This window comes from Coregonus lavaretus, assembly GCF_964263955.1.
Source record: "Coregonus lavaretus genome assembly, chromosome: 12".
In the NCBI taxonomy this organism is placed as follows: Eukaryota; Metazoa; Chordata; class Actinopteri; order Salmoniformes; family Salmonidae; genus Coregonus; species Coregonus lavaretus.
In genome coordinates, this window is record NC_139999.1 from 58,787,958 (window position 1) to 58,809,838 (window position 21,881).

Here is a 21,881-nt window from a genome sequence, read left to right on the forward strand (position 1 = left end):
ATGTTATAAAATGTGCACGTTGTTAGTATCAGCTTTTTTGAATGGTGCCAATAACGGCATCCTTGTGCTGTCCCTCATGGCGTCCCATTGATCCTGGACCAAAGCTATGACACCACACACTTCTCATCCACTGCACCTCAGTTTTTCAGTGTGTCCATGTGTGTGTTTGTCCCTCCACAGACCTTGACCTGTGTAACACAGTGGAGCATGGCTGTGAGCACCAGTGTATCAGTACACCAGGATCCTACTACTGCATCTGCCCTGAGGGACAGCTACTGGCAGAGGATGGCAAGGGCTGCGGAAGTAAGTATACTTCACACACCCACTGAATACAATAACGTGAACACCCTCACTACACTCACTTCCAAAATGGTTCTTTCTTCTCATCTGAAGAACCCTTTTTGGAAGATGAGGGTTCTTCATAAGGCAAACGGTTCTTCCTAGAACCCTTTTCTTCCTAAAAAGCTGTTTTTGGAAGAAATTGTTATTTGATGATTCATTGGTAGGCAAGAAGGGTTCTACATAGAACCCTTCTGAATCTGAATAAGCATTTTCATAGATTTTTTTTCTTTATTTTGAATAGTGCCTAATCATTAATGTTTATATCAGTTAAAATGTTAACATCAGTTTGAGTAATCAGAGTTTAAAAAGATAGGTATGAGGAATTGTACCTATATGGGAATATTTGTGCATGTACCTGGTATTCCCTTAATAATTTTACATAGACAGTACTGACATAGTTGATATCTTTGCCATGATTTCTGTCTTTCAAATTAGTATTTTCTGTGATTTAATTGAGCAGTGAGTAGGAGAATAGAAGTATAAGTGAACCAGCAGTGTAGTGTATGGTTCACAGAAAATTGGTCAGTGTAACCTAGAGTTGATTATTCAGTGTAACATTTTTAGTGTTGATTCAGGAGTTAAATAATAATTTGAGTGTGATTGTGTCATTCAACTCTGTGTAGAGTAAAACACGCAAAACCACACCCATCTTATCATACTGTATTTCCCATCATGTTCTAGTGTAGGTTGATTTTCAGAATTGTTTCTTTCAATGTCTGTGTTTTTCATGTACGTTGATTGGTTGATTAATCAAATGCTACACAACATAAGTAACATACACTACCAGGCAAAAGTTTTACAACCCCTACTCATTCAAGGGTTTTTCTTTATTTTTACTATTTTCTACATTGTAGAATAGTGAAGACATCACAATTATGAAATAACACATATGGAATCATGTAGTAACCAAAAAAGTGTTGAACAAATCAAAATATATTTTATATTTGAGATTCTTCAAATAGCCATCCTTTGCCTTTATGACAGCTTTGCACACTCTTGGCGTTCTCTCAACCAGCTGCATGAGGTTGTCACCTGGAATGCATTTCAATTAACAGGTGTGCCTTCTTAAAAGTTGATTTGTGGAATTTATTTCCTTCATAATGCGTTTGAGCCTATCAGTTGTGTTGTGACAAGGTAGGGGGAGTATACAGAAGATAGCCCTATTTGGTAAAAGACCAAGTTCATATTATGGTAAGAACAGCTCAAATATGTAGAGAGAAACGACAGTCCATCATTACTTTAAGACATGAAGGTCAGTCAATACGGAACATTTCAAGAACTTTGAACGTTTCTTCAAGTGCAGTCGCAAAAACCATCAAGTGCTTTGATGAAACTGGCTCTCATGAGGACCGCCAAAGGAAAGGAAGACCCAAAGTTACCTCTGCTGCAGAGGATAAGTTCATTAGAGTTAACTGCACCTCAGATTGCAGCCCAAATAAATGCTTCACAGACACATCAACATCAACTGTTCAAGGGAGACTGTGTGAATCAGGCCTTCATGGTTGAATTGCTGCAAAGAAACCACTACTAAAGGACACCAATAAGAAGAGACTTGCTTGGGCCAAGAAACATGAGCAATGGACATTAGACCGGTGGGAATGTGTCCTTTGGTCTGGAGTCCAAATTTGAGATTTTGGGTTCCAACCGCCGTGTCTTTGTGAGACGCGGTGTTGGGGGACGGATTATCTCTGCATGTTTATTTCCCACCGTAAAGCATGGAGGAGGAAGTGTTATGGTGTGGGGGAGCTTTGCTGGTGACACTGTCTGTGATTTACTTAGAATTCAAGGCACATTTAACCAGTGATACGCCATCCCATCTAGTTTGGGCTTAGTGGGACTATCATTTGTTTATCAACAGGACAATGACCCAACACACCTCCAGGCTGTGTAAGGGCTATTTTACCAAGAAGGAGAGTGATGGAGTGCTGCATCAGATGACATGGCCTCCACAATCCCCCGACCTCAACCCAATTGAGATGGTTTGGGATGAGTTGGACCGCAGAGTGAAGGAAAAGCAGCCAACAAGTGCTCAGCATATGTGGGAACTTTTGAAAAATCATTCCAGGTGAAGCTGGTTGAGAGAATGCCAAGTGTGTGCAAAGCTGTCATCCAGGCAAAGGGTGGCTATTTGAAGAATCTCAAATATAACATATATTTTGATTTGTTTAACACTTTTTTGGTTACTACATGATTCCACGTGTTATTTCATAGTTTTGATATCTTCACTATTATTTTACAATGTGAAAAATAAGAAAAAGAAAGAAAAACCCTTGAATGAGTAGGTGTGTCCAAACTCTTGACTGGTAGTGTATGTAATGTATTGTCATAAAGTGTAGTGATGGACGTTCCATGTCTTTTCCGTAAGCCGGATCTTTTGGCTCTTTTCACCTAAATGAGCACTTCATTTGGCTCCCAAACGGCTCTTCATTCAGTAGTGCTTAAAAAATGTATGAAAATGTATAGCAAATTTGTAATGTAAAGCCTAAAAGGTTGCCCATCATTATGTCAGATCGTGAAATGTGTGTTCAAATACATTTTACCTAACGAAATTAGATCGCTTGCAAAAAAAAGTACTATAATTTTAACGCACTGCAAAAATTGAGTGTGGACAAGATTGAGGCTCTCTCCTCACTACTTATTATTCCTGCAGTGAGGAATTACCATCTTCAGAGAATGTTTTTATAACTTATAGATAATCGTTGTGTGGAGCTCAAAAAGCAGTAGTAACAGTATTCAAATCAGGGAACCAAATGAACAGCTCTTCACAAATATGATTCGGTTCCCGACGTTCACCAAAAAGATCTGTTCAAAAATAGCAGTTCAATCGCGAACGACTCATCACTAATAGAGAGTTGAATTTTCAAGGCTAATAAGACTGGTGGAACCGTTCATATAGGGTTCTAGGAAGAACCCTTCAAAGATAAAAGGGTTCTTGGTAGAACCATTTATAGAGGCTTCTACCTAGCACCAAAAAGGGTTCCCTTATGGAGACAAGCCGAAGAACCCTATATTGTTCTAATAAGCACCTTTTTTTCTCAGTGTACATCTCCTGTGATTCACCAGGGGTTTAATCATTAGTCCAAACAGTTGTGTTTGCTTTGTTATGTTTTGCAACTAAAACAAGAGTTTCTATTGGACAAATTCAGGTAGGTCCCTCCCCGTTTCGTTCCGTTTGCTTCCGTTTAAGATATGTTTTGCAACCGAATCGGCGTAATAAATACACCCCTAGATGCAATGGCACTATACAACTACTTCTATTCAGTTGTCTCTCTGTAGTATCTAGAATACAGTATCTAACGTGCTCTAAAACTAAAATGAGCAACAGTCGTCAAAATGGATAAAAGGTCAAAAATAAGTTCTGATAAATGTAACAGATGCATAATGGAGTAAGACACTCAACTCATTTTGAATAAAACAAATCCTTCAAATATCGACTGTATTATAGCACATAAACAATTGTATAATGAGAGCAAATCTATGGAATCGAGACATTTGTGGGATTTCAATGATTCAATTGAATGTCAAATGTAATTGTTTCTTCTTTGAAATGATACAAATGTTTTTAAACCACATATGGCCCTTTTATATGTTTTGCTATTATATTGATAGAATAATGAAGTTTGAAAATAACTAATTTCAATATACTGTACATACAGTGCCTTCATAAAGTATTTGTATTTGTATTTATTAGGGATCCCCATTAGCTGCTGCCAAGACAGCAGCTACTCTTCCTGGGGTCCAAACACATTAAGGCACTTACATCACACATAAAACAAAAGATAAAACAGCACATCATTTAACATTATTACACCACTACATATCTACAATACAAAATGTATAATACCACCATACAACAACATTACAATGTACATGTGTGTAGAGTGCGTGTGCTAGCGTGTGTGTGTGTATGTGTGTGTCTGTTCCTGTGTGTGTCTCTCTCTTCACAGTCCCCGCTGTTCCATAAGGTGTATTTTGAACTGTTTTTTAAATCTGATTCTATTGCTTGCATCAGTTACCTGATGTGGAATAGAGTACAGTGGGGAAAAAAAGTATTTAGTCAGCCACCAATTGTGCAAGTTCTCCCACTTAAAAAGATGAGAGAGGCCTGTAAATTTCATCATAGGTACACGTCAACAGACAAATTGAGAAAAAAAAATCCAGAAAATCACATTGTAGGATTTTTTATGAATTTATTTGCAAATTATGGTGGAAAATAAGTATTTGGTCACCTACAAACAAGCAAGATTTCTGGCTCTCACAGACCTGTAACTTCTTCTTTAAGAGGCTCCTCTGTCCTCCACTCGTTACCTGTATTAATGGCACCTGTTTGAACTTGCTATCAGTATAAAAGACACCTGTCCACAACCTCAAACAGTCACACTCCAAACTCCACTATGGCCAAGACCAAAGAGCTGTCAAAGGACACCAGAAACAAAATTGTAGACCTGCACCAGGCTGGGAAGACTGAATCTGCAAAAGGTAAGCAGCTTGATTTGAAGAAATCAACTGTGGGAGCAATTATTAGGAAATGGAAGACATATAAGACCACTGATAATCTCCCTCGATCTGGGGCTCCACGCAAGATCTCACCCCGTGGGGTCAAAATGATCACAAGCAAAAATCCCAGAACCACACGGGGGGACCTAGTGAATGACCTGCAGAGAGCTGGGACCAAAGTAACAAAGCCTACCATCAGTAACACTCTACGCCGCCAGGGACTCAAATCCTGCAGTGCCAGACGTGTCCCCCTGCTTAAGCCAGTACATGTCCAGGCCCGTCTGAAGTTTGCTAGAGTGCATTTTGATGATCCAGAAGAGGATTGGGAGAATGTCATATGGTCAGATGAAACCAAAATATTACTTTTTGGTAAAAACTCAACTCGTCGTGTTTGGAGGACAAAGAATGCTGAGTTGCATCCAAAGAACACCATACCTACTGTGAAGCATGGGGGTGGAAACATCATGCTTTGGGGCTGTTTTTCTGCAAAGGGACCAGGACGACTGATCCGTGTAAAGGAAATAATGAATGGGGCCATGTATCGTGAGATTTTGAGTGAAAACCTCCTTCCATCAGCAAGGGCATTGAAGATGAAACGTGGCTGGGTCTTTCAGCATGACAATGATCCCAAACACACCGCCCGGGCAACGAAGGAGTGGCTTCGTAAGAAGCATTTCAAGGTCCTGGAGTGGCCTAGCCAGTCTCCAGATCTCAACCCCATAGAAAATCTTTGGAGGGAGTTGAAAGTCCTTGTTGCCCAACGACAGCCCCAAAACATCACTGCTCTAGAGGAGATCTGCATGGAGGAATGGGCCAAAATACCAGCAACAGTGTGTGAAAACCTTGTGAAGACTTACAGAAAACGTTTGACCTGTGTCATTGCCAACAAAGGGTATATAACAAAGTATTGAGAAACTTTGGTTATTGACCAAATACTTATTTTCCACCATAATTTGCAAATAAATTCATAAAAAATCCTACAATGTGATTTTCTGGATTTTTTTTCCTCATTTTGTCTGTCATAGTTGACGTGTACCTATGATGAAAATTACAGGCCTCTCTCATATTTTTAAGTGGGAGAACTTGCACAATTGGTGGTTGACTAAATACTTTTTTTCCCCACTGTACTTGCAGTGCATAGGCTACTCCATTCAACTTGTATCCTTCCCCATTTCCAAAGAGCGCCTCTTGTCCGGTTAACAAATACACGCCAAACATATTCAAGTTATTCACTCATATAACACCATATCAACGGTAGGGCCTAGGCTATATCTTGCTTATTGAGAACGTGCCTCACACATACAAAACAATTTACAGGAGCGTAGCATTTTTTATTTGAGGAGAAGTGCGGTGTATATAATCATTGAAGCCAATGACAACAATGTTGACTGTCAACACTCCAAACTTATTGAGCAAACACTAATGTTGTTTTTCACTGTTGCTATTACTGGTTACTGCAATAATTAACATAGCTATTTTCTACCAATTGAGGTACTCAAAGCACTTTACATAGTAGAGGGAAACTCACCTCATCCACCACCAATGTGTAGCACCCACCTAGATGATGCACAGCAACCATTTTTGTGCCAGAACACTCACCACACATCAGTTTAGAAGTTATATATGCCAATTAGGAATGAGGGGGATGATTAGGTGGCCATGATGGAATAGGGCCAGGTTGGGAATTCAGCCATGACACCATCTCTACTCTTACAATAAGTGCCATGGGATTTTTAAATGACCACAAAGAGTCAGGACATCCGTTTAATGTAACATCTGAAAGACAGCTCCCTACGCAGGGCAATGTCCACTTCACTACCCTGGGCATTGAGATTTCCTTAGACCAGAGGGAAGAATGCCCCATACTGGCCCTCCAACACCAGATCCAGCAGCATCTGGTCTCCCATCCAGGGACTGACCCAGATCAACCCTGCTTAGCTTCAGAGGCAAGCCAGCAGTGGGATGCAGGGTGGTATGCTGCTATTTAATAAACTGTATCAATCCACAATGGACTAGGAAGAGACTATTCCGTGCCCTCAGCCGAATTAAGACAACGCAAAGACCGTCAATAACCTACAGAACTTGAGACAACGGCATGCAGTATTAAGCCGTGAAACACATTGATTGGCCAGTGAGTTTCTAAGCCCTCTTCACACCTATAATTAATTGTTTAATCAAAACCCAACCCTTTCGCACCACCGCCAGCTATTGCACTCAATTCCCGCATGTGAAAATAGCTAAAATATTTTTGATACACCTCCGGACCTATAGCCCTACTGCCAGCGCTAAGATTTATCATTGCGCTAGGTTTGTAAAAATAGAACCCCTATAGCCCATGTCTACGATTTCCAAAAATACCCCCATCCTTTTGAGGCATAGTTTCACACTTCTCCACGATAGTAAAGCTCAAGAGAAAAGGTGGTTTGCACAGGTAATCGTATGAATATTGTCAGTTTCTATTTTGAAATCTATCGGTGACGTGACAATTAGTTGACAAATGGATTATACACATCTCAAACAAAACCAAATGAAAGCTGAACTGAGCTGTATTCTCAGGTGGGCGTGGCTTGAGCCTTGCTACTGAAATGACATAACCTACAAATAAAACCAGCTCTTCCAAAATAAAAATATTTAGCCAGGTAAGTCTTTGAGAACAAATTCTCTTTTTCAATGCCGATCTGGTAAAATGCATAATAACTGCACATCCCACAGTGTTTTATGAAAGACCTACAATCCATGCATGGTAAATGAAAGGGGCATGTTACTGTATGAAAAGGGCCCTAATTACCCCCAATGTCCCACCCAGCCTGCAGATCGGCCAACATCGACCTGGTCCTCCTCATCGATGGCTCAAAAAGTGTGCGTCCTCAGAACTTTGAGCTGGTCAAGCAGTTTGTCAACCAGGTGGTGGACTCCCTGGATGTGTCGGCCCATGGGACACGAGTGGGCCTAGTGCAGTACTCCAGCCGCGTGCGAACCGAGTTCGCCCTCAAAATGTACCAGAAGGCGGATGACATCAAGAAGGCGGTGATGAACGTGGAGTACATGGAGAAGGGCACCATGACGGGCCTGGCCCTCAAGCACATGGTGGAGAACAGCTTCTCGGAGGCAGAGGGTGCCCGCAAGAACATCCCTCGTGTGGGCCTGGTCTTCACCGACGGCCGCTCTCAGGACGACATCACCGAGTGGGCCAAGAAGGCCAAAGAAGCAGGTAGGTGACAAGGGGGCTGAGATATTTAATTGCCTGGTGTATTATAAAGCGCCTGCAGTAATGTTTACATAAGGCCAAGAGAATGACAAAGATTGCATATAACATGATTAGGAAATATGGAATCAATTGGTTCATACATGAAAACAGTTTAATAACTTTTTCTTTAAAGCATACTACTTACTACAGTGGGGAGAACAAGTATTTGATACACTGCCGATTTTGCAGGTTTTCCTACTTACAAAGCATGTAGAGGTCTGTAATTTTTATCATAGGAACACTTCAACTGTGAGAGACGGAATCTAAAACAAAAATCCAGAAAATCACATTGTATGTTTTTTAAGTAATTAATTTGCATTTTATTGCATGACATAAGTATTTGATACATCAGAAAAGCAGAACTTAATATTTGGTACAGAAACCTTTGTTTGCAATTACAGAGATCATACGTTTCCTGTAGGTCTTGACCAGGTTTGCACACACTGCAGCAGGGATTTTGGCCCACTCCTCCATACCTTCTCCAGGTCCTTCAGGTTTCGGGGCTGTCGCTGGGCAATACAGACTTTCAGCTATTGGGTTCAGGTCTGGAGACTGGCTAGGCCACTCCAGGACCTTGAGATGCTTCTTATGGAGCCACTCCTTAGTTGCCCTGGCTGTGTGTTTCGGGTCGTTGTCATGCTGGAAGACCAAGCCACGACCCATCTTCAATGCTCTTACTGAGGGAAGGAGGTTGTTGGCCAAGATCTCACGATACATGGCCCCATCCATCCTCCCCTCAATACGGTGCAGTCATCCTGTCCCCTTTGCAGAAAAGCATCCCCAAAGAATGATGTTTCCACCTCCATGCTTCACGGTTGGGATGGTGTTCTTGGGGTTGTACTCATTCTTCTTCTTCCTCCAAACACGGTGAGTAGAGTTTAGACCAAAAAGCTATATTTTTGTCTCATCAGACCACATTACCTTCTCCCATTCCTCCTCTGGATCATCCAGATGGTAATTAGCAAACTTCAGACGGGCCTGGACATGCGCTGGCTTGAGCAGGGGGACATTGCGTGCGCTGCAGGATTTTCTTTGAGACTGTGGTCCCAGCTCTCTTCAGGTCATTGACCAGGTCCTGCCGTGTAGTTCTGGGCTGATCCCTCACCTTCCTCATGATCATTGATGCCCCTCGAGGTGAGATCTTGCATGGAGCCCTAGACCGAGGGTGATTGACCGTCATCTTGAACTTCTTCCATTTTCTAATAATTGCGCCAACAGTTGTTGCCTTCTCACCAAGCTGCTTGCCTATTGTCCTGTAGCCCATCCCAGCCTTGTGCAGGTCTACAATTTTATTATTGATGTCCTTACACAGCTCTCTGGTCTTGGCCATTGTGGAGAGGTTGGAGTCTGTTTGATAGAGTGTGTGGACAGGTGTCTTTTATACAGGTAACGAGTTCAAACAGGTGCAGTTAATACAGGTAATGAGTGGAGAACAGGAGGGCTTCTTAAAGAAAAACTAACAGGTCTGTGAGAGCCGGAATTCTTACTGGATGATAGATGATCAAATACTTATGTCATGCAATAAAATGCAAATTAATTACTTAAAAATGATACAATGTGATTTTCTGGATTTTAGTTTTAGATTCTGTCTCTCACAGTTGAAGTGTACCTATGATAAAAATTACACACCACTACGTGCTTTGTAAGTAAGAAAACCTGCAAAATCGGCAGTGTATCAAATACTTGTTCTCCCCACTGTACTTACAGACAAATGGGCTGCCATTTGCTACTTTGGTGTGTGACTGCCTGTTTCAACAAAACAGTTCTTGCAATCAAATACAATTTAGGACTTCCTCCAACATTCTAGTGATATATTGTATTGTCCTCTGTGCCAGGAATCACCATGTATGCTGTTGGCGTTGGGAAGGCCGTGGAGGATGAGCTACATGAGATTGCCTCAGAGCCACTAGACAAGCACTTCTTCTATACCACTGACTTCACTTTCATCAACCAGATAGCAGAGAACCTCAAGCTCAATGTCTGTGCAGGTACTTATTTCTATGATCAAAGCAAATCACAACACATCAGAACATGTTATTTTAGAACACTATCTACAGTCAGGCAATGTGTGTGTGTGTGTGTGTGTGTGTGTGTGTGTGTGTGTGTGTGTGTGTGTGTGTGTGTTGGTGTTAGTGTTTGTGTGTGTGTTGTGTTCCCCACAAAGATAGTAAAACAAACGTGTGTTTGTGTGTGTGTGTGTTTCAGAGGAGAGCCAGGGAGAGATTGAGGTGAAAGACCCATGTGCCTGTGAGAGTCTGGTTGAGTTCCAGCAAGCAACAATGTCCACTCTGGAGCAGCTGAAAACAAAACATATCCTTCTATATATTGCACCTGTTCATTAAAGGTGCACTTTGTAGCTTGTCTTTTCCCTGTTGTAGCATGACCAATTACTGTATATGCGACTCATTTCAGGAAACTAGGCGTATGTTTCACGTCACTACTTCACAGAAGCGGTATTTGAACCTAAACATCGTATTTACAAATGCCTTCCGGAACATGTGAACTTTCATGTGCCTTAATAACATACTTGTATGCCATCTGTAAATACGAATACAATTGTTAAATTACTAGCCTAGTTGGTTTAGCCACGGAAAAAGAGGAACCTTCCCGCTAGCCATAATTGGCTGAGATAATGGATGGGCTGGACATGCCGAGAGATGAGTTCGGATTGGTCTTCCATGTAGCATGCGCTGTTCAGTATGTGTAGGTAATCCTTTCTACTGTGGCTTTTTGTGAAAATATCATGAAGAACTGCAAAAGTGTTGCTAATGCCCTCCACTTTCTGGAGGACTATCGTGCCATGCTGACTCTAAAAATGAATCAGACCATGAGAAAATCCCTGATTTACTTAAGTTACACGTGGTCTGCCACTGCGAGGACAATCAGCTGTCCGTCCTGTCTCCCTGTAGCGCTGTCTTAGGCATCTCACAGTACGGTCATTGCAATGTATTGCCCTGGCCACATCTGCAGTCCTCATGCCTCCTTGCAGCATGCCTAAGGCAAGTTCACGCAGATGAGCAGGGACCCTGGGCATCTTTCTTTTGGTGTTTTTCATTGTGAGTAGAAAGGCCTCTTTAGTGTCCTATGTTTTCATAACTGTGACCTTAATTGCCTATCGTCTGTAAGCTGTTAGTGTCTTAACGACCGTTCCACAGGTGCATGTTCATCAATTGTTTATGGTTCATTGAACAAGCATATATATACACACACACACACACACACGTATGTATATACGTATATACGTATATACATATACACATACACATACACATACACATACATATACACATACACACACGTATGTACATATATACATACATATACACATTCACATGTACATACACACACACACACACACACACACACACACATACATATACACACATACATATACACATACAGTGGGAAGAACAAGTATTTGATACACTGCCGATTTTGCAGGTTTTCCTACTTACAAAGCATGTAGAGGTCTGTAATTTTTATCATAGGTACACTTCAACTGTGAGAGACGGAATCTAAAACAAAAATCCAGAAAACCACATTGTATGATTTTTAAGTAATTAATTTGCATTTTATTGCATGACATAAGTATTTGATACATCAGAAAAGCAGAACTTAATATTTGGTACAGAAACCTTTGATTGCAATTACAGAGATCATACGTTTCCTGTAGGTCTTGACCAGGTTTGCACACACTGCAGCAGGGATTTTGGCCCACTCCTCCATACAGACCTTCTCCAGATCCTTCAGGTTTCGGGGCTGTCGCTGGGCAATACGGAGTTTCAGCTCCCTCCAAAGATGTTCTATTGGGTTCAGGTCTGGAGACTGGCTAGGCCACTCCAGGACCTTGAGATGCTTCTTACAGAGCCACTCCTTAGTTGCCCTGGCTGTGTGTTTCGGGTCGTTGTCATGCTGGAAGACCAAGCCACGACCCATCTTCAATGCTCTTACTGAGGGAAGGAGGTTGTTGGCCAAGATCTCGCGATACATGGCCCCATCCATCCTCCCCTCAATACGGTGCAGTCGTCCTGTCCCCTTTGCAGAAAAGCATCCCCAAAGAATGATGTTTCCACCTCCATGCTTCACGGTTGGGATGGTGTTCTTGGGGTTGTACTCATCCTTCTTCTTCCTCCAAACACGGCGAGTGGAGTTTAGACCGAAAAGCTCTATTTTTGTCTCATCAGACCACATGACCTTCTCCCATTCCTCCTCTGGATCATCCAGATGTTCATTGGCAAACTTCAGATGGGCCTGGACATGCGCTGGCTTGAGCAGGGGGACCTTGCGTGCGCTGCAGAATTGTAATCCATGACGGCATAGTGTGTTACTAATGGTTTTCTTTGAGACTGTGGTCCCAGCTCTCTTCAGGTCATTGACCAGGTCCTGCCGTGTAGTTCTGGGCTGATCCCTCACCTTCCTCATGATCATTGATGCCCCATGAGGTGAGATCTTGCATGGAGCCCCAGACCGATGGTGATTGACCATCATCTTGAATTTCTTCCAATTTCTAATAATTGCGCCAACAGTTGTTGCCTTCTCACCAAGCTGCTTGCCTATTGTCCTGTAGCCCATCCCAGCCTTGTGCAGGTCTACAATTTTATCCCTGTAGGAGTCTGTTTGATTGAGTGTGTGGACAGATGTCTTTTATAAAGGTAACGAGTTCAAACAGGTGCAGTTAATACAGGTAATGAGTGGAGAACAGGAGGGCTTCTTAAAGAAAAACTAACAGGTCTGTGAGAGCCGGAATTCTTACTGGTTGGTAGGTGATCAAATACTTATGTCATGCAATAAAATAAAAATGTATTACTTAAAAATCATACAATGTGATTTTCTGGATTTTTGTTTTAGATTCCGTCTCTCACAGTTGAAGTGTACCTATGATAAAAATTACAGACCTCTACATGCTTTGTAAGTAGGAAAACCTGCTAAATCGGCAGTGTATCAAATACTTGTTCTCCCCACTGTACATATACATACACACACATACACAGCCTTCAGAAAGTATACACACAATACCCCATAATGACAAAGCAAAAATAGGTGTTTTGATTTTTTTGCAAATTTATAAAAAATTAAAAACTGAAATATCACATTTACGTGAGTATTCAGACCCTTTACTTTGCTGAAACACCTTTCGGAAGCGTTTACAGCCTTCCTCCACAGAGCAACTCTGGAGCTCTGTCAGAGTGACCAGCGGGTTCTTTGTTCACCTCCCTGACCAAGGCCCTTCTTCCCCGATTGCTCAGTTTGACCAGGCAGCCAGCTCTAGGAAGAGTAATGGTGGATATAGACTTATTCCATTTAAAAATGATGAGGCTACTGTGTTCTTGAGGACCTTCAGTTCGGTAGAAAAACCTGGTTTTCGCTTTGTCATTATGGGGTATTGTGTGTAGATTAATGAGGAATTTGTTTTATTTAATCCATTTAATCCAAAATGTGGAAAAAGTCAAGGTATCTGAATACTTTCCGAATGCACTGTATATACAGTACCAGTCAAAGTTGACACACCTACTCATTCAAAGGTTTTTCTTTATTTTTACTATTTTGTACACTGTAGAATAATAGCGGGAGTATACGTGACAATTAGCTTTAATATTGCAGATAGAATGTGGCTTCCAACTTGAAGAAACTTTCAAAGTTTTTGAAATGTTCCGTATTGACTGACCTTCATGTCTTAAAGTAATGATGGACTGTCGTTTCTCTTTGCTTATTTGAGCTGTTCTTGTCATAATATGGACTTGGTCTTTTACCAAATAGGGCTATCTTCTGTATACCATCCTACCTTTTCACAACACAACTGATTGGCTTAACACTTTTTTGGTTACTACATGATTCCATGTATGTTATTTCAAAGTTTTGACGTCTTCACTTATATTCTAAATGTTGGAACATTGTTACGGGGACTTGCTTTAATTTAGCAACAAGAGCATTAGTGAGGTCGGGCACAGATGTTGGGCAATTACGCCTGGCTCGCAGTCAGCATTCCAATTCATCCCAAAGGTGTTCGATGGGGTTGAGGTCAGGGCTCTGTGCAGGCCAGTCAAGTTCTTCCACACCAATTTCAACGAACATCTTCTGTACGGACCTCACTTTGTGCACGGGGCATTGTCATGCTGAAACAGGAAAGAGCCTTCCCCAAACTGTTGCCACAAAGTTGGAAGCACTGAATCGTCTAGAATGTCGTAGTGCTGTAGTATTAAGATGTCACTTCACTGGAACTAAGGGGCCTAGCCCGAATCATGAAAAAAAAAAACAGCCCCAGACCATTATTCATCCTCCACCAAACTTTACAGTTGGCACTATGCATTGGGACAGGTAGCGTTCTCCTGGCATCTGCCAAACCCAGATTCGTCCGTCGGACTGCCAGAAGGTGAAGCGTGATTCATCACTCAAGACAACGCGTTTCCACTGCTCCAGAGTCCAATTGCGGCAAGCTTTACACCACTCCAGCCGACGCTTGGCATTGCGCATGTTGATCTTAGGCTTGTGTGCGGCTGCTCGGCCATGGAAATCTTTTTCATGAAGCTCCCGACGAACAGTTCTTGTGCTGGCGTTGCTTCCAGAGGCAGTTCGGAACTCGGTAGTGAGTGTTGCAACAGACGATTTTTAGACTCTACACGCTTCAGCATTCAGCGGTCCCGTTCTGTGAGCTTGTGTGGCCTACCAATTCGCGGCTGAGCTGTTATTGCTCCTTGACGTTGCCACTTCACAATAACAGCACTTATAGTTGACCGGGGCAGCTCTAGCAGGGCATAAATTTGAACAACTAACTTATTGGAAAGGTGGCATTCTGTGTCGGTGACACGTTGAAAGTCACTGAGCTCTTCAGTAAGGCCATTCTACTGCCATTGTTAACTATGGAGATTGCATGGCTGTTTGATCAATTTTATACACCTGTCAGCAACGGGTGTGTCTGAAATGTCTACATACTTACAGTTGAAGTCGGAAGTTTACATACACCTTAGCCAAATACATTTAAACTCAGTTTTCACAATTCCTGACATTTAATCCTAGAAAACAATCCCTGTCTTAGGTAAGTTAGGATCACCACTTTATTTTAAGAATGTGAAATGTCAGAATGATAGTCGTTTTTCAGCTTTTATTTCTTTCATCACATTCCCAGTGGGTCAGAAGTTTACATACGCTCAATTAGTATTTGCCTTTAAATTGTTAAACTTGGGTCAAACGTTACGGGTAGCCTTCCACAAGCTTCCCACAATAAATTTGGTGAATTTTGGCCCATTCCTCCTGACAGAGCTGGTGTAACTGAGTCAGGTTTGTAGGCCTCCTTGCCCGCATACGCTTTTTCAGTTCTGCCCACAAATTTTCTATAGGATTAAGGTCAGGGCTTTGTGATGGCCACTCCAATACATTGACTTTGTTGTCCTTAATTCATTTTGCCACAACTTTGGAAGTATGCTTGGGGTCATTGTCCATTTGGAAGACCCATTTGCGACCAAGCTTTAACTTCCTCACTGATGTATTGAGATGTTGCTTCAATATATTCACATAATTTTCCTTCCTCATGATGCCATCTATTTTGTGAAGTGCATCAGTCCCTCCTGCAGCAAAGCACCCCCACAGCATGATGCTGCCACTCCCGTGCTTCACGGTTGGGATGGTGTTCTTCGGGCTTGCAAGCCCCCCTTTTTTCCTCCAAACATAACGATGGTCATTATAGCCAAACAGTTCTATTTTTGTTTCATCAGACCAGAGGACATTTCTCAACAAAAAAAACTAACTTTGTACCCATGTGCAGTTGCAAACCGTAGTCTGGTTTTTTATTGTGGTTTTGGAGCAGTGGCTTCTTCCTTGCTGAGCGGCCTTTCAGGTTATGTCGATATAGGACTCGTTTTACTGTGGATATAGATACTTTTGTACCTGTTGTTTCCTCAAGCATCTTCACAAGGTCCTTTGCTGTTGTTCTGGGATTGTTTTGCACTTTTCGCATCAAAGTACGTTCATCTCTAGGAGACAGAACCCGTCTCCTTCCTGAGCGGTATGACAGCTGCGTGGTCCCATGGTGTTTATACTTGCGTACTATTGTTTGTACAGATGAACGTGGTACCTTCAGGCATTTGGAAATTGCTCCCAAGGATGAACCAGACTTGTGGAGGTCTACAATTTTTTTTGCTGAGGTCTTGGCTGATTTATTTTGATTTTCCCATGATGTCAAGCAAAGAGGCACTGAGTTTGAAGGTAGGCCTTGAAATACATCCACAGGTACAACACCAATTGACTCAAATTATGTCAATTAGCCTATCAGAAGCTTGTAAAGCCATGACATCATTTTCTGGAATTTTCCAAGCTGTTTAAAGGCAGAGTCAACTTAGTGTATGTAAACATCTGACCCACTGGAATTGTGATACAGTGAATTTGAATCTGTCTGTGAACAATTGTTGGAAAAATGACTTGTGTCATGCACAAAGTAGATGTCCTAACCGACTTGCCAAAACTATAGTCTGTTAACAAGAAATGTGTGGTTGAAAAACGAGTTTTAATGACTCAAGTGTATGTAAACTTCCGACTTCAACTGTATACAGTACCAGCCAAAAGTTTGGACACACCTACTCATTCAACGGTTTTTCTTTATTTTTACTATTTTCTACATTGTAGAATAATAGTGAATACATCCAAACTATGAAATAACAGATATGGAATCATGTAGTAACCAAAACAAGTGTTAAACAAATATATTTTATATTTGATATTCTTCAAAGTAGCCACCCTTTGCCGAATTGACAGCTTTGCACACTCTTGGCATTCTCTCAACCAGCTTCATGAGGTAGTCACCTGGAATGCATTTCAATGAACTGATGTGCCTTGTTAAAAGTGAATTTGTGGAATTTCTTTCCTCCTTAATGCAGTTGAGCCAATCAATGTGTTATGACAGGGTAGGGGTGGGTACCTATTTGGTAAAAGACCAAGTCCATATTATGGCAAGAAAAGCTCAAATAAGCAAAGAGAAACTACTGTCCATCATTATTTTAAGACTTGAAGGTCAGTCAACACGGAAAATGTCAAGAACTTTTCAAGTTTCTTCAAGTGCAGTCGGAAAAACCATCAAGCGCTATGATGAAACTGGCTCTCATGAGGACCGCCACAGGAAAGGAAGACCCAGAGTTACCTCTGCTTCAGAGGATAAGTTAATTAGAGGTACCAGCCCCAGAAATTTTAGCCCAAATAAATGCTTCACATAGTTCAAGAAACAGACACATCTCAACATCAACTGTTCAGACGAGATTGCGTGAATCAGGCCTTCATGGTCGAATTGCTGCAAAGAAACCACTACTAAAGGACACCAATAAGAAGAAGAGACTTGCTTGGGCAAAGAAACACGAGCAACGGACATTAGACCGGTGGAAATCTGTCTTTTGGTCTGATGAGTCCAAATTAGAGATTTTTGGTTCCAACTGCCGTGTCTTTGTGAGACGCAGAGTAGGTGAACGGATGATTTCTGCATGTGTGGTTCCCACCGTGAAGCATGGAGGCGGTGTGATGGTGTGGGGGTGCTTTGCTGGTGACACTGTCTGTGATTTATGTATTATTCAAGGCACACTTAACCAGCATGGCTACCACAGCATTCAGCAGCAATACGCCAGCCCATCTGATTCGCGCTTAGTGGGACTATCATTTGTTTTCCAACAGGACAATGACCGACCACCTCCAGGGTGTGTAAGGGCTATTTGAACAAGAAGGAGAGTGATGGAGTACTGTATCAGACGACCTCCACAATCACCCGACCTTAACCCAATTGAGATGGTTTGGGATGAGTTGGAACGCAAAGTGAAGGAAAATCTATCTATCTATCTATCTATCTATCTATCTATCTATCTATCTATCTATCTATCTATCTATCTATCTATCTATCTATCTATCTATCTATCTATCTATCTATCTATCTATCTATCTATCTATCTATCTATCTATCTATCTATCTATCTATCTATCTATCTAGACCTCCACAAGTCTGGTTCATCTTTGGGAGCAATTTCCAAACGCCTGAAGGTACCACGTTCATCTGTACAAACAATATTACGCAAGTATAAACACCATAGGACCACACAGCCGTCATACCGCTCAGGAAGGAGACGCGTTCTGTCTCCTAGAGATTAATGTACTTTGGTGCGAAAAGTGCAAATCAATCCCAGAACAACAGCAAAGGACCTTGTGAAGATGCTGGAGGAAACAGGTACAAAAGTATCTATATCCACGGTAAAACGGTCATGTCCTATATCGACATGACCTGAAAGGCCGCTCAGCAAGGAAGAAGCCACTGCTCCAAAACTGCCATAAAAAAGCCAGACTACGGTTTGCAACTGCACAATGGGACAAAGATCGTACTTTTTGGAGAAATGTCCTCTCGTCTGATGAAACAAAAATAGAACTGTTTGGCCATAATGAACATTGTTATGTTTGGAGGAAAAAGGTGGTCGCTTGCAAGCCGAAGAACACCATCCCGGGGGTGGCAGCATCATGCTGTGGGGGTGCTTTGCTGCAGGAGGGACGGGTGCACTTCACAAAATAGATGGCATCATGAGGAAGGAAGATTAGGTGGATACATCTCAAGACATCAGTGAGGAAGTTAAAGCTTGGTCGCAAATGGGTCTTCCAAATGAACAATGACCCCAAGCATACTTCCAAAGTTGTGACAAAATGGCTTAAGGACAACAAAGTCAAGGTATTGGAGTGGCCATCACAAAGCCCTGACCTCAATCCTATAGAACATTTGTGGGCAGAACTGAAAAAACATGTGCGAGCAAGGAGGCCTACAAACCTGACTCAGTTACATCAGCTCTGTCAGGAGGAATGGGCCAAAATTCACCCAACGTATTGTGGGAAGCTTGTGGAAGGCTACCCGAAACGTTTGACCCAAGTTAAACAATTTAAAGGCAATGCTACCAAATACTAATTGAGTGTATGTAAACTTCTGAAACACTGGGAATGTGATGAAATAAATAAATCATTCTCTCTACTATTATTATGACATTTCACATTCTTAAAATAAAGTGGTGATCCTATCTGAGGGGAATTTTTACTAGGATTAAATGTCAGGAATTGTGAAAAACTGAGTTTAAATGTATTTGGCTAAGGTGTATGTAAACTTCCGACTTCAACTGTATCTATCTATCTATCTATCTATTTATTATTGTATTTATCATTACCTTAGATACTTTATAAATATGCATTTAAGTGATATATTGTAGGCCCAAATCCTAACGCCTAGGTGGGTGTGTGTGTGTGTGTGTGTAACTCAAGTTGTTGCACAGATCTTCCGTTGACATCAATGCATGATTTATACCAAAGTCCAAATTTAGTGCACACATTTCAAGTTAGGATTCAGCCCAACATCAATCCCATTCTACTACTACTACTGACCACAATATCATTCAACTCAGCCCAATGTTTTTCATACAGCCCATTTGACAATAAAATGGAATGGAATGATGTGTTTATTTCCTTAACCCATTTCTACTGGTGGGTATGACTGCACGATTGGAGTATATGGAGGACCAGCTGCTATCACGGAAATGAGGGATGTCATCCAAGTAACCCAACAAGAATGAGGAGATGCGTTGAGTATAGAAGAGTCTTCCTGTCAAGAATGTAACAGTAAAAACACAGGTCCTGTCAATATTGAATTTCCATGATGTAAATGACCCAAAACAATATGTAATGTAGAATATCTTATTTCAGCGCATTAATGTTTACATGCACTGGACTTAAGTCATGTCAAGCACATCCATACTTAATGTAGAGGTAAGCACAGGCAACTAGAAAGTACAGCCATTGTTGATAACTTAAAACTCCAATATCGAACTTTTTGGGCGACCTGACCAAATTCACATAGAAATATGAGTTATAGATCTGTCATTGAAAGTAAGTCTAAGAATCTGGTAGATCGGTTCTCTGTGGGCTATTTCTATGCTTCCCGGTCTTACGTTTCGTTTGTGCGTCTTTTACTTTCAGTTTTGTACATCTTCAAACAGCTGAAAATACAATATTTTAGGTTATGGAAAATGGTACAATGATTCTCTACACTATAATTGCTGATGTTGTCACTATGAACTTCAATTAGGCAAACTATTAGAATTTTTGCAACCAGGAAATGCTGGGGCGGTGTCTGCATAGTGCATCTTTAATACACAGTATTTTTCCATTCTCACACCAGTAGGTTTCTTTGTGCTCCATTTATCCTTAATCTGTTTTATATGGTTTGTTAATGTAATGTGTTTATAGCAAGTTTGATACCAGCAGTAGATATCTGGGAAAAGAGAAATTAATAAGTATTATTATTACCACTCCATATGATTTGGCCAAAGTCATTTCAAATCACAAATCAGTGATTCAGTTATTTCAAATTCAGACGCATTCTCTCATAGAAAGTAATATAATCCAATATTTTTTTTAGGAATAAATGATAGGAGAGATGTAAAGAGTACAAAGTAGGGTTCCTGGATTCACAAAAGTGAAACCAAGCATTACAAAATTACCCAGATCAAACCAAAACATTACTGTCAAGAGGATGACAGAGTTCTGTATTAATTTGAGCTCCAAAAATACATCCTAAATTAATCATTAAGATCACATTGATTGTTACTTTGTAACTATGTATGAAATTGAATGAGGTCATGGATTTACTGATATATTATGTGAAATCAAAATACCACCACAAAGGAAGGGACATTTATGCTCCACTATTGCTGTGGTTTACTTTCTTTTAAATGGAGTGAGCTTTTACAGTTGAACTGATTTGCCCTATCTTTTAAGCATTTTACTACATTTTCTAGAGACCGAGAGAATGTCACTGAGCTATGTAAATGAACAATAGGGCCTTTTAGTTAGTTGTTGTTCTTTATTTAGTCTTGTATTAAACGACCATGTGATGGAAAGATTTATACCCCTGTATTTGGTTACCTGTACTTTTTGTATTTATTCTAATAACCTTTTTTGTAATGGTTGAAGACTCTTTATTCTGGCACAGATGGCAATAAAGACTGAACTGTTCGCTGTGTTGTTTCTTCCTTAACTCTGAACCGACTCGTAGGATCATTGCAACCAGAGAGCAGTCACCCCGTAATTGGGCTGAGAAGTATTGTGGTGTGTACCCCTGAGGGACTAAATTGACAAGTAATGTGTAATGGGAACTTGCTTCATTATTGTTTGCAAACAGAGACATACTTTATGGTGATCAACTTCAGTTCTTATCTCCATAGACGTTCTAATAAGTCCCTGGGATGCCATGTTTTCTTTTCACAAGTGTCCTGCCATGGATGACCTTTGTCAGTAGCTTCTAATTAAGGCTAATGGGATAGAGCTCCCCTTTCAATTACTGTGTTTGCCGACTCCCAGCTAAGACTGGAGAATGTGAAATGCCAGATGGTCCCCCAAGCCTTGGTAAAGACATGTTAATTGTCCCAATAGGTAGTCTGGCCTTCGACTCTCACAAGGAGCTGTGGAAAAACATAAGCCTCTAAAGTTTTCAGTCTGGTGTAACATTGCCAAGTGAGCGGAAGAAGCAGACCTCAGACAAGGAAGTGTTGGCACACAGTATATAGCTGTGTAAAAGTAAAACCACTTCCTGAAACACCTGTATTGATTCAGCTGCCCTTCATACCATGCTTTATGTGTTGGTTTACTGGGTTTGATTACAGAACATTGAGCTGAAGAGCACAATGTTCAGCCAATCAAATCATTTATTTTGGCCTCAATGGCCATGATGGCACAAGACCAGGCACATATGAGCCTACCTATGACCCTCCTGTGGGTCCTGAAGTGGGGCCCACTACACCTT

At 41.2% G+C, this 21,881-nt stretch overlaps 1 protein-coding gene across 1 annotated transcript in view; it reads left to right on the forward strand.

The window, feature by feature from the left end:
• matn4 (matrilin 4) overlaps nucleotides 1-19,621 on the forward strand; it is a gene marked incomplete at both ends in the record, with an annotated part of 46,360 nt that extends 26,739 nt beyond the window's left edge. Inside the window, 5 exons of the mRNA XM_084172431.1 lie at nucleotides 181-303; nucleotides 7,646-8,050; nucleotides 9,922-10,074; nucleotides 10,292-10,396; nucleotides 19,563-19,621. Of these exons, the coding sequence (XP_084028557.1) occupies nucleotides 181-303; nucleotides 7,646-8,050; nucleotides 9,922-10,074; nucleotides 10,292-10,396; nucleotides 19,563-19,621 (845 nt within the window). The remainder of the gene's footprint in view (nucleotides 1-180; nucleotides 304-7,645; nucleotides 8,051-9,921; nucleotides 10,075-10,291; nucleotides 10,397-19,562) is intronic.
• Nucleotides 19,622-21,881: the final 2,260 nt, after the last annotated feature.